Source organism: Mustela nivalis, assembly GCF_964662115.1.
Source record: "Mustela nivalis genome assembly, chromosome: 19".
NCBI classification, from domain to species: domain Eukaryota; kingdom Metazoa; phylum Chordata; class Mammalia; order Carnivora; family Mustelidae; genus Mustela; species Mustela nivalis.
In genome coordinates this window covers 24,174,533-24,187,927 of record NC_139038.1, presented here as the reverse complement: position 1 = coordinate 24,187,927, position 13,395 = coordinate 24,174,533, and the positions used below count along the sequence as shown (strand labels likewise).

General features: G+C 43.1%; 1 protein-coding gene and 1 long non-coding RNA gene across 3 annotated transcripts in view; one reads left to right on the top strand and one right to left on the bottom strand.

The window, feature by feature from the left end:
* The window catches only part of LOC309855024 (uncharacterized protein), a 74,634-nt gene extending 72,751 nt beyond the window's left edge, over positions 1–1,883 (top strand). For both annotated transcript variants that reach the window (XM_082714835.1, XM_082714834.1), the window contains one exon: positions 579–1,883. In XM_082714835.1, the coding sequence (XP_082570961.1) occupies positions 579–748 (170 nt within the window). In that variant the 3' untranslated portion in view covers positions 749–1,883. The remainder of the gene's footprint in view (positions 1–578) is intronic.
* Positions 1–13,395, bottom strand: part of LOC309855032 — a 40,489-nt gene that overhangs the window by 10,879 nt on the left and 16,215 nt on the right. The window contains exons 3-4 of the long non-coding RNA XR_014306573.1: positions 2,158–2,232; positions 656–1,358 (exon numbers count right to left, since the gene is read on the bottom strand). This is a non-coding gene — a long non-coding RNA (uncharacterized lncRNA). The remainder of the gene's footprint in view (positions 1–655; positions 1,359–2,157; positions 2,233–13,395) is intronic.

The following is a 13,395-nucleotide window of genomic DNA, read 5'->3' as shown; positions in this document are numbered from 1 at the left end:
GCTTATTCAAATGTTTTACTGTATGTCATCTGCTTTATGTGTCTGACAGGAATATGTAAGTATTCATGAACAGAAATTACCTTAAAGAGACTATGTGGTATTACTTGTAAAGTTTTCTCATGATACTACCTAATAAAGTAACACCAGAGGAGTGAAATTACACAAGAATTCACTTCCCTAATGGGGTACTAGAGTTCACAATACAAAAACTTTTTGGAAAAGAAAAATTGGGGTCTCCAAATGTCTGCTTTGTTAAAGCAGATTTTCTATGGAATATTTACCTGTAAAGACAAATCGCGAAAGCTTACCAGGAAAAACTTGCCAAGAAAAACAGCCTTCAGCGCTGTGTCAGGGTGGAAAGGGCCCTGCCTCCTGCTCTTCTCAGGCCCTCTCTCCAGTTAAGTGTAGAAAAGAGGTGGCGGTGGGGTCGTGGGCACAGTCAGCAGAGGGCCTGAGCTCCGCCACTCACAAGGGACAGACCAAAAGAGCCCTGCTATCTGGGGGCATCTGAGGGAAGGGTCCTGTCACCTCTGTGAGACAACCCATTCCCTCTAGTAACCTCTTCTAATTGTGTCCAGGAGATGGCGATGACCCAGTGGAAGAAGCCGCTGGTCTTGTGGATGTTGCAGCAGAAACTTCACCATGTGCTCCTTACCTCCCCACCGAGGGATCGCCTTGTCAGGCCCTCCTGGACGCCTCTGGTGGCCTCTGTCTTTGGGTTTCTTCCAGTCTCGGAAGATGTAGATGAATCAGTTTCACTAAGAATTACCACACCTAGGCCTCTACTGAACAAACAGCTTCACCTTAAAAATCTCACACCGCCCCTGGGGATAAAAATATATTCTATGTTTATAAACAAAACAAAACAAAACAAACAAACAAAAACCCTCACACCGCCCTTAGAAGAAGTATGTTAAAATCCTATAGTTGTGTTTCAAGCAGGCAACCTCCTTGCTCTGCGCGGCCCGCCACCACCCCCTCCAGATCAGGAGCCGAGATGTGGGAGAGAAACACACCCATGTTCAGCTGTGGCACAGTGCGCACAAGACAAGGAGAGAAAAACATTCTTACCCAGTTGTCCTGGGCCACCTTCCTGAAGAGCGGTCTCAAGGAGCCGGCACATCAGTCAAGAACCCATGCTCGGAGACTCCGTGAGCCGTGGATCGTCTGCATTAGGTGCGGAAGGATTCAGGAAGCACCGGGCAGAAGGCAGGCTCCCGCTCTCAGAAGGTGCTGTCTGAGGGGAGCTCTGGCTGCTGTGGCTGTTCCTGCCTCTCTTGCGTTCTGTTCCTGGGAGCGACAGCTGCTTCCGTCAGGTGGAGCACAATGTGCAGTAGGGCTTTCATCTGCCCACGTTCCTGCCAGGAGAAGTGAACTCTCATATACATTTTGCAGTCATAGAGGACATATTTCATATGATTATCAAAATACTCTGGGCTCGTAGCTATTGCTACATCAGTCTGTAGTCACGGTGTAATGCCTGTGGGGGTCTGAGCTGAGAAGATGGCCTTACCAGGCCTGACAGCTCCCTGATTCATGCTGCAAGGAGTATCTTTCATCATAATATCTGATTCTCCTTTTCCTTATATCCTTAACTGTTTTTGCAGGGCTATAAGTGAAGCATGTCTGGGAACCACATTTCCACAATGTCTGACCAGTCTGGGGATCAGGAAATCTTCAGTAACAAATTTCTTAAAAAATATTTTCAGGGGCACCTGGGTGGTTCAGTGGGTTGAGCCTCTGCCTTCAGCTCAGGTCATGGTCTCAGGGTCCTGGGATCGAGCCCCACATTGGGCTTTTTGCTCAGTGGGGAGCCTGCTTACTTGTACTCTGTCTCTCTCTGTCAAATAAATAAATAAAATCTTTTAAAAAAAAAATTTCAACTGACCATCTAGAAAATATGTATATAAAACATGTGTCTTCTAAACAATGGTGTATAAGTGTGTGTGAGCTGGGTCTGAACATTGCACAGTTACAAAACAATCCAGCAAGGTCTGTGTAAGCCACTGGTGTTAGGAGCTGAACTTGCGAGTAGTTCCCTCTGTCTTCTGCAGCCAATTTCAGTTTGTCCCCTGCCCCGGAGAGCTGCTTCCCCTACTTCTGCTTACTCATTCTTTCAGTCCCAGATTCCTAAGAGGGGAAGGAAGTATTTATTACCTGGTAACCCATATGAAATTCTTTCTTCTTCCCAGTTATCTGAAGGCAGGACTCAGCTGTTCCCATTCACCTTCCCTATAAATGCAACAGCCACAAACCCAATCACAGGGATGAATTGATGCCCCCCCCCCCCCCCCGCAAGCGACTAAAAACAGTCAAACTTCAGCCTGCAGGCAAGTCTTCAGCAACTCTGAAGGCCTTTTCTCTTCACAGGTCTCTATTCCTACTCATCAATACATCAAATAAATATAAAAAGCACATACAAGATGCACTATGTGTCCATCCAGGCTCTGGTGATTGAGATGGCATAAGACCATTACATTACAGTAGAAAACCGGGCCTGGGTGGCTCAGTGAGTTAAATAAAGCCTCTGCCTTCGGCTCAGGTCATGACCCCAGAGCCCTGGGATCGAGCCCTGCATTGGGCTCTCTGCTCAGCAGGGAGCCTGCTTCTCCCTCTCTCTCTCTGCCTGCCTCTCTGCCTACTTGTAATCTCTGTCTGTCAAATAAATAAATAAAATCTTAAAAAAGAAAAAAACCAGGCCTGACCAACTCATCACTACAAAACACCTAAGGATGAAGCAGGGCTCCCTGATGTGTCTAGTTTCTCTTGAGAGCCCTGAATTTTCAGTTCAAGCCTGGGGCCAGGCCACTGCCATAGAGACATCTTTCCCGGACATGATATCATTAACAGGGCGCCGACGTTAGCTGCAGGGCATCTCCTATAGTTCCCGAGGGAACTCCTGCTGCGTACTAGTCGAGAAGAACACAAGCCACACTGAACAACAAAAACAATGATCTGAATTGCCCCACTGTCAGGATATTGTCTCCTGGAAAAGGACTTCAGCTGGGAGGTGGGGAGGAAGGAAGGAGGGAAGGGAAGGGGGTTCCAGAAAGGAAAAGTGAGTTCACAGGACTTGGGACTACTGGCACACCCAATCGCCGGCCAACTGTAAACTTCCATCTGGTCTTCAGCAAGATACCATCATAATACACCTCAGTTTTTCTTCAGATATTCCCTACCCAGTATGTGGAGTCTAACACACAACAGCAGACACATGGCAGTCATGATGCTATGACATTCCGATCTCTCCCAGACTGCAACTGAGCATGCGCACTTGGAATGACGTCATTAAGGATTTCATTAGTGCTCTACAGTGTCTCCATGTCATTCTTCAACAGAATGAAACAGACATTAGGACTACATACTCATGACTTTTATCTCAGACTTTAGAGTGTAATGCAGGACAAAGGCAGGACTTTTTTTTACCTTAATCTATGGGCTTCATAAGAGGGAAGCTTATTTGGCCACACAGTTTCTTCAACACCTTTCTTTGCTTCACTGATCTACACAAATATGTAATGAAGGATTCAGAATTCAAAAAATTAATTATGGTGACAGCAAAACCTACCTCCCATACTAAGTCATTGAAATAAAGGAAGCAGTACTGTGATGCTTTGAATTCAGCCTGGTACAGAAGGGAATGAACGGGAACACCGAGATCAAAGAGGAGATGGCAAAACCAGTGAACCGGAAGTGGACCCCATTCTAGGTGAAACCATGAAAATAAAGCGGGGGGGGGGGGGTGATTTTACCTTCTGTTCAAAATTGGATATTTTTTAGCAAATTCTGCATTTACCTTGATGAAATTCTTAATTGTCTCAGAAATTTGATCTAAATTAACCAAAAAGACAAAAAAGGCAATCTCTAAGTTTCTTACCCAAACCAATAAAATCAAATTGCCCACTGCCTCAACAGCAAAGGTGTGTGATCTGGCACCTTGAGTGCATATAACACTTGAGCATTACTATGGTCCCTGAAGAAAGCATGTTTTAATTAGCAGCGTTAAATGTTGGAAACAAATGTGAAAATAAGAACATTTCATTGAGATCAATCTTTTGGGGAAAACACAGTAAAAGCTCTTAGCCTAATATCCTATCACTAAGCAACACTATTCATAGAAAATATGAAGAGTTCAAATTGCTGTCACCACCAGTGGAGAAATGGAAAAAAATCAAGTATTCTATTTCCTTATATTCTGTCCTCCATTATCAAATAAATCAATGCAATTAATTTAAAAACGAAGGTCAAAACCCAAAAATAACATAAGTTCTTCCAGTTTTCCCCCCACCTCCACCCTCCTAAACACCTTGAAAAATACTGACAAATTAATTATTCTAAATGTCACCTCTTTGGTACTCAGAGACCTCCAGTGTCTTTCTGCTGTCCACCGGAGTCCCCTCCATGAGAACCAGAGTGGGACACTCAGGTGGACATGGTCTTGGAATCAAACACACTTGGGGAACAATCTCTGCTTTACCACATAGTGGCCAGAAGCCCTGGCTAATTCCTCATCTGCCTAAGTCACAAGATGTTGAAGGGCCAAAATGCAAATGTCACCACCTGCATTACTGGTAACCACCACCCAGGAAATATTCAACTTATAAGTGGATAGCACATGTAAAATACCCAGAATAGGGCCCAGGACTCCAGAATCTTCTCACATGCATTTAATTCTATTATTCCACTCCAAATGGCAAACTGATCCTTAATCTGTGCAGTGGGAGAGCTCTACTGTCCAGAGGTCCCCTTTACTATATACCACCAATGCTGTATTCATCATTTCAACATCAGCATTTGAGGACATACTATGTACCAGCTCCTCCATCATCATAGTCCTCGAAGCCCATAAAGTGTTCATTACCCCCATTTTCATCCTGTCCACTTCCACTTACTCCCTACTGGCTTTAGTCTCTCTCCCCTCAAGATGCAGAATACTTGCTTTTAAAACCACCCTTGTGACACACACTTTGCCTGGCAATATTTGGCTTCTTCTCTAAGCCTCAAGCTTCCTGACAGGCTCAGAGGGTGAGCCTGTACCTTTCCCCCACCAGCCAGGCCATGCCAACGTACTCCTGCCAGACTTGATACTCACATCACATCATCACTGGCTTCTTAAACATTTCAAACCAGAGGTAAATTCATCTGATTTTCCCTAATTGTACAGTCTGTTCCTCCACCTGGTCACCTGTCTCAATTGGTAGCAACTCAACCTGTGTTGTCACCAGGGCTACAAACCAGAAAAAGCAACTGGGAAGAGTTAAGGGGCTAATGAGACGAAATAAGCCAATGCATTTAATTCTTGCTGGATTAGAAACCACATCAAACAGCTGTATTAAGAAAAGATTATCAGGAAAACAGAACACTGAAATCTTGCCTTCAAATACTTGAATCTTTACTGAGAAGAGGGAGAAACAAAGTAGAACTTGATGGAAAGTATATTTTTAATTAAAAATATACTTCGTGAGGGTGCCTGGGTGGCTCAGTGGTTAAAGCCTCTGCCTTCAGCTCAAGTCATGATCCCAGGGTCCTAGGATCGAGCCTCAAATCAGGCTCTCTGCTCAGCAGGGAGTCTGCCTCCTCCTCTCTCTCTCTCTCTGCCTGCTTCTCTGCCTACTTTTGATCTGTCAAATAAATAAAAATCTTTAAAAAATATACTTCATGAAAAAACAGCCAAAATCATCAAAACACTTAAGACTCTACCAAGTAAGTACTAGGGTGATTAATGAATTCAGTAAAGTTTCACGATACAAAATTGTATACAGAGATCTGTTGCATTTGTATACACTCCTAATGAAATTGTAGAAAGATAATTAAGAAAAAAAATTCTGTTTATAATTACCCCAAAAAGTTTAAAACACCTAGCAATAAACCTAACCAAGGAGGTGAAACACCTGTACTCTGAAAGCCATCCAACACTGGTGAAAGAAATTGAAGATGAGAGAAACAAATTCATGAGCAAATTCCATGTTCATCAGCTGGGAGAACCAATATTAAAATGTCCATACTACCTAAAAGAACTAACTGTTTTAATGCAATCCCTATCAAAATATCAATACCAGTTTTCACTAAATCAGAACAAAGAATCCTAAAATTTCTATGGAACAGAAAAGATCCTGAGTGGCCAAAGCAATCTTGAAAAAGAAGAACAAAACTGAAGGTAACAAAATTCCAGATTTCAAGATATATTAGAGCACTGTAGTAATCAAAACAATATGGTCTGGCACAAATATGAACACACAGATCAATGAATAAAACAGTCCAGAAATAATCCCATTCTTGTATGGTGAATTCATCCATGAAAAAGGAGATCAGAAATGCATGGGTGCCTGGGTGGCTCAGTGGGTTAAAGCCTCTGCCTTTGGCTCAGTTCATGATCCCAGGAGTCTGGGATCCAGTCCCACATTGGGCTATTGGCTCAGCGGGGAGCCTACTTCCTCCTCTCTCTCTGCCTGCTTGTGATCTCTGTCAAATAAATAAATAAAATCTTAAAAAAAATGCACAATGGGGTAAAGATCTGTCTCTTCAACAAATAATGTGGGAAAACTGGACAGCCACCCACAAACAATGAAATCGCACTACTTCCTTACACCAGGCACAAGAAAGATTCAAAATGGACTAAAGACTTACATGTGAGACCTGAAGCCATAAAATTCCTGAAAGAATACAGGCTGTCATTTCTTTAACATCAGCCATGGAAACAGTTTTCTAGGAAGGCCTCCTCTGGCAAGGGACACAAAAGCAAAATTAATACACTGGGATTACAATGAAATATAAACTTATGCTAGAAAACTACCAACAAAAAACAAAGACAACATGCAGAATGTGAGAAGATGTTTGCAAATGATGTGTCTGATAAGTTAATATCCAAAATATATAAAGAACTTAACAATGCCACACCAAAAACAAACAAACTAACCCAAATGATCCAATTGAAAAATAGAGGACATGAAGAGACATTTCTCTACAAAGAAATAAAGATGGGCAACAGACACATTGAAAAGGTGATTACTATCACTAATCATGGGGATGAAAAGGTGATTACTATCACTAATCATGGGGGAAATTAAAAGCAAAGTAACAATGAGATAGCATCTCACCCATGTTGTAACAGAAAGAAGAAAAACCATAAGAAATAACAAGTGTCAAAGACTGGAGCACAAGGTACCCTCATGCACTGTTGAGTCCAAACTGGTGCAGCCACTGCAGAAAACACGATGTGGGATCCTCACAAAATTTACAAATACCACAGGATCCAGTAATCTACCCCAGATCACTGAAAATGCTCATTTGAGAAGAGAAATATACCCCTACCTTAAATGAAGCATTATTACCACAGCCAAGATATGGAAGCAACCCAAGTATCTATCTATATATCAATGGATAAATACTCAGCCATAAAAAATGTATGCGATCTTGCCATTGGCAACATGGATAGATCTAGAAGATATAAGGCTAACTGAAAGAAGTCACTCCAAGAAAGACATAACATATGATTTCACTCATATGTGGAATTTAATAAAGAAAAAAGATGAATCAAAACAGACTCTTCAATACAGAGAACCAGCTGAGGGTTGACAGAGGAGAGGTGGGAAGGGGAATGGGTGACAAAGGTGAAGGGGATTAGGAAACCGATGGTGATGGGCTCAAGACTCGTGTATACGACGAATGAATCATTATATCCCACACCTGACACTAATATAACACTTTGGTACTTAGACATGAATTAAAATATTTCAAAAAGAATACGGTCACGACAACAGATTTGTTGATTTTGCTACCTTGGAATGACAATATGATATATCAAGTTTCTGAAGTCATGAATCAATTGGAAAAATGGCAGTATTGTCATAAAATTGCTCCTATCCAGATTTATATTTGAGTAACTATAGTAGGTCTGTGCGGATTATGCCGCTATTTCTCCTCCCCCCAAGTGATTATGCCCCCTTGCACCTTCTTCAGCAAATTACCTTAATTCCACATGCAAAGTTCTCTATGTATGAATTCAATTGTGCATACCTTTAAACTGTACAACTAGGAAGTACCTCTTCTCAAAATCAGTGAACTGAGGAGATAGTCTTGTGTCTAAAATATACCTATAGTAACTACACACATACCAATAAACTGAAATACACTCTGATGAAAAGAAATCATATTGATACAGATTCCTTTTTTATATGACTAGTCAATGTGGGAAGAAATTTTCACCTGTGTGGGGAAAGTTAGTAATAACCTACAACAACAAATGCTGATGTTATAGAAAGCTGCATTCTCCTTAGAGGACCTATCCTCTTTCTTACAACAAGCCACAGAAAGGAGCCTTGACAGTATTAAGACTTAGGAGGATATATGAATATATTATGTGAATCAGAAAATAAGCAAAACAGAAAAGTGAAGAAATTGGAAATGTATGAATCAATGGACATTAGCATCATTTTTAACAAACTAAAAAATACCATCATGTCTTTTCTTCTGAGATTTAAAAACTTTGTTTAGTATAATCTTCTCCATATTTGGAACCCATCTTGATAATTTCCTTTTTTATTTTTTAAATATTTTATTTATTTCTCAGAGAGGGAGAGAGAGAGAGCACAAGCAACAGAGGAGCAGGCAGAGCAGGCAGAGGGAGAAGCAGGCTCCCCGCTGAGCAAGGAGCCCGATGCGGGATGCAATCCCACGACCCTGGGATCATGACCCGAGTAGAAGGCAGCTGCTTAACTTACTGAGCCTCCCAGGTGTCCCAATAAATTTTTTAAAACAGATTTGTTTATTTTCTTATTTTAGAGAGAGACAGAAATAGAGCACAAGCTGGGGGAGCACAAGCATTGGGGCTCCCAGTGGGTGGGGGCCTGATACAGGGCTCAATCCCAGGACCCTCAGATCAAAATCTGAGCTAAAATTAAGAGTCAGATGCTTCATTCACCAAGGCACTAGGGGCACCCCCACCCCTACTTGGGATTTTGAAGGCAAGTATTCTAGATTTCAAGCTCCACAGCCTGTGTCTAAGCTCTGCAGGCTTTACTTGGGATCTATTAAAGGCCCCCCCCTTTTTTTTTTAAATTAAATCATCTCTGAGTGTCCTCATTTGGCCTTCAGGTGTGATTCAGACTCTTCCTGAAGGAACTATGCCAGTGGTCTAATTCCTACTTGGAATGCGACTGCCCCTAATGGAACTGGACTAGGCCCCAATCTCAGTTCTTTGAAAGGCAGACATTTCTAGTGGGATCTGTGCCAGCTGGAATGGTGTAGGCTCTGGTCCTATTCACCCTTGCAACTGAACTCTTCCCTTTGGGACTCTGCCTGATGCAGCCGCACTAGCCTTCAGTCTCTGGTTTGTTGGGACTGAACTGTTCTCTTTGAAACTGGCCTGGCCTTTGCTGTGATTCCTTCTGGACACAGGCTGTCCCTGAAACACTCCTAAGGAATGGAATCCCAGTCATCAAAGTGCTTTTGAGAGCACCATCCGGAGGGCAAAACTACAATATATGTGTACACACACACACACACACACACACACACGAATATTAACTCACCATCAAAAATTGAAATCTTACCATTTGCAACAATCTGGAGGAAAGTAAACGGTATTATGCTAAGCAAAATAAATCAATCAGAAAATGAATTTCCATATGATTTTCACTCATTTGTGGAATTTAACAAAACAGGATCATGGGGAAAGGAGGAAAAGATAAAATAAGATGAAATTAGAGAGCGATACAAACCACAAGAGGCTCTTAACTACAGGAAACGAACTGAGGGTTGCTGGAGGGGAGATGGATGGAGGCAGGGGTACCTGGGTGATGGGCATTAAGGGGCCATAGGATGTAAAGAGCATGGGGTGTTACATGCAACTGATTCATCAGTGAACTCTACTTCTGAAACTAAGAACACACTATATATTTATTAATTGAATTTAAATATAAGAAAATTAAACTCAGCGGCGCCTGGGTGGCTCAGTGGGTTATACCTCTCCCTTTGGCTCAGGTTATGGTCTCAGGGTCCAGTGATTGAGCCCCACATTGGACTCTCTGCTCAGTGGGGGGAAGCAGGCTCTCTCTGCCTGCCTCTCTGCCTACCTGTGATCACTCTCTGTCAAATAAATAAATAAAATTTAAATAAAAGAAAATGAAATTTAAAAAAAACAAATATAAGAGAGGAAGCAAAAGAGAGAGAGGAAGCAAGATGGTGGAGGAGTAGGAAACTGAAATAGCATTAGGCCCCAGGAGTTCAGCTAGATAGTTATCAAACACCTACAAACTCGACAGAAGAGAGAAGAGGAGCAATTCTGGGAACAGAACATTGGCCACTTTCTGGAAGGTAGGACGTGCAGAGCAGTGAATCCGATGGGACGGGAAGATAAACGGCGGCGGGGGAGGGAGCTCTCAGCAGGCAGCAGAGCACAAAAACAGAACTTTTAGAAGTCTGCCCCCCTGAGGGACATCGTGCCAGAGGCTAGTGGGGCTGGAGCCCTTATGGGGACAGTGTGGTGTCAGACCTGTGGGGTCACAGAAAGACTGGGGTTTTCTGAGTGTGGCAGAGCTGCCAGGTATCCAAGCGGGGAAGGCATCTACAGAGATGGAGCTGAGGTGGGGGCTCTCAGCTCAGGGCTACCTTAAACAGCTATTCTAGGCATAGTCAGACACTGCTCTTGGAGCAGGGACCCCACAAGTGGCAGATCTGGAGAGACCCTCCCCCTTTCTCCTCCAGGAGGAGCAGCATGGGAGTATTTGGCAGGAATCTGATAGATTTGGAGACTCCAAAGGGGCTGTGCACCAGAGATAGAACCGTTCGGTCAAAGGCCGTGTGAGCGTGGGGTGCAGAGGGAGACCAGTGAGGGGAGGGATTGACTGCTCTTCTCTGAGGGCGAACCGAGGTTGGGGCCCCAAGCTCCCAGCACCTCCAGGATGGAGGCTGATAGCCTTCCATTTTCATTCCCATTTTCCAGAGCTCTGCAGAAAGTGTTCAGGGAAGAAAAGCTACCGAGAGGGAACTCAAGTAGATTACTTTGTCTGCCCCTGGTAAGGGCTGTGCAAATCTGACTTGGGCAAACACATTTGAAAATCACTGCAACATGCCCCTCCCCCAGAAGATCAGCAAAAACTTCCAGCTTAGACCAAGTTCCCCTATTCATCGAGAACTGTGGCACTCCAGAGCTAGGGGAAAGCAACACACAGAATTCATGGCTTTTTTCCATGATCTTTTAGACTTGAAAAATTAATTTTTAAAAATTTTCTTTTTTCTTATTCTATTTTTAAACTTCCTCTTTATTCTTTTAATGTTTTTGAACTATTTTATCTTATCACACCTTTTTTAAAAATCTTTTTAATTTTCATTGTCATAGTCATATTTTATCCCTTCATTATATTTAACCTTATTTTTTGTATACATATTTATCTTTGAAATTTGGGGATATAATTTCTTGTAATAGATCAACATATACCCTAAATCTAGCTCCAGCCTGATCACATTCCCTCCTTTTTTTTTTCCAACCAAGTAATTAATTCCTTTTTTAGAATCTTTTCTAATTTTCATCTTTAAAGTCATATTTCAGCCCTTCATCATGTTTACCTTTATTTTTGTATAAATGCATTTTTATTTCTTTAAAATTTGAGAGGCTGGGTGCCTGGGTGGCTCATTTGGTTAAGTGACTGCCTTCCGCTCAGGTTGTGATCCCAGAATCCTGGGCTCGAGGCCCTCATCAGGCTCCTGGTTCCATGGGGAGTCTACTTCTCCCTCTGATCTCCCTCTTGTGCTCTCTAATTCTGTCTCTCTCTCCCTCTCAAATAAATGAATAAAAATATTTTAAAAATATATTTTTTAAATTAAAAAAAATTAAATTTTAAAAAATAATGATAAAATTTTGAGAGGTAGTTTTTTCTAAGAGAATAGAATACACCAAAAATAAAGTGAGTGACTCTGTTCTATTCACCAGTCTAACATATAGATAGATAGATATAGATATATAGATATATGGTTATATAGATATCCCCCCCCCTTTTACCTCCTCCACTTTCACGTCTCTTCTGAAATAGTTCGCGTATATTTTTCTGGGGTCTTTGCCACCCTGTAAGTATTTTATTCTCTCATTCATATATTCTTAACTGGATAAAATGACAAGGTGGAAAAACTCACTACAAAAAAAGACAAGAGGCAGTACGCATGGCCAGGGAACTAATCTATACAGACATTGGTAATATGTCAGATCTAGAGTTCAGAATGATGATTATCAAGGGGCTAGCTGGGCTCAAACAAGGCATGGACAATATCAGAAAGTCCCTTTCTGAGGGGGAGACAAGATGGCGGGGAAGTAGGAGGAGGCGCCCTTTCAACCTGTACCCTAAAGTGAGCTGATTACCTTCCAAAGAACTCTGATCACCCACAAAATCAGCCTGAGATCAGAATTATACACGTCTGGATCTCTACTGGAACAGAAGACGCCAGTGGGCAGGTAAAGCGGAGTGGGAAAGTCGGAGTGGGAAAGTCGGACTGAGAAGGGAAGATAAACAAAAGGGGGAGGGAGCCACCAGAGGCGACCCGATGGAAAGTAATATCCCCATAGGAGAGTGCCCTGCGCCTGGGACAACTCGGGAGTCTGGTAGAAAGCACTCAAAAAGAGCAAAGGATCACCGGGGGGGAAATTGCGGGGAATCGGGGTATTAGGGTCAGGGCTTAAGTCCCCAGAGCCAGGACAGCCACCCTTGATGCAGAGCCAGAGAGACTGCAGCAGAGAAACCAGCTCTCGGTCCCTGAACCACCAGTGTGCCTGAGAGTGCGTGGCGCCCGGCTCCCGTGAGGGGCTGGGAGCCTCACCAGCCAACAGAAACAGCCTTTTTGCAGTCCCCACGCGAGTGCCCTGCCATGCCATCAGAGTCCGAGTCGTGCGTGCCCCACGCCCTCCCCTGAGAGAGGTGCGCACAGGCGCCAGCCCGGTGCTCTTGGACCAGAAAGACCAGGCACTCCCAGCCCGGGCCAGGGGGAAAATCTCAGTGTGCCATTGCTGCTTGGAACCTCTCTCGCGGCCTGGAGCTTCCCAGACAGCCGCCACTGACGTGGTTTTGGGTACAAGCAAAAAATCCTGAGTCCCCTCTTGTCTTTTTGTTCATCTGTGTTTGTTTGTATACTTCATAAATCTTACCTTGGGGCCTATTTGGGCTGAACCTTCTCTTTTATCTCACCTTTCATTCCTCTCTCTCTCTCTTTCTCTTTTCCTTTTCTTTTTCCTCTCATTTGGGTGGGGAACCCTGATTTCTCAGAAGCATTCCAGGGTGCACCTTGACTGCACCACAGTCAATACACCCAGCTACACCCGTTCAGTCTTCTCTCACCAAAATGACTAGGAGGAGGAATGCCCAACAGAAGAAAAATACAGAGGATGAACCTTCTGCAACAGAGCTAACG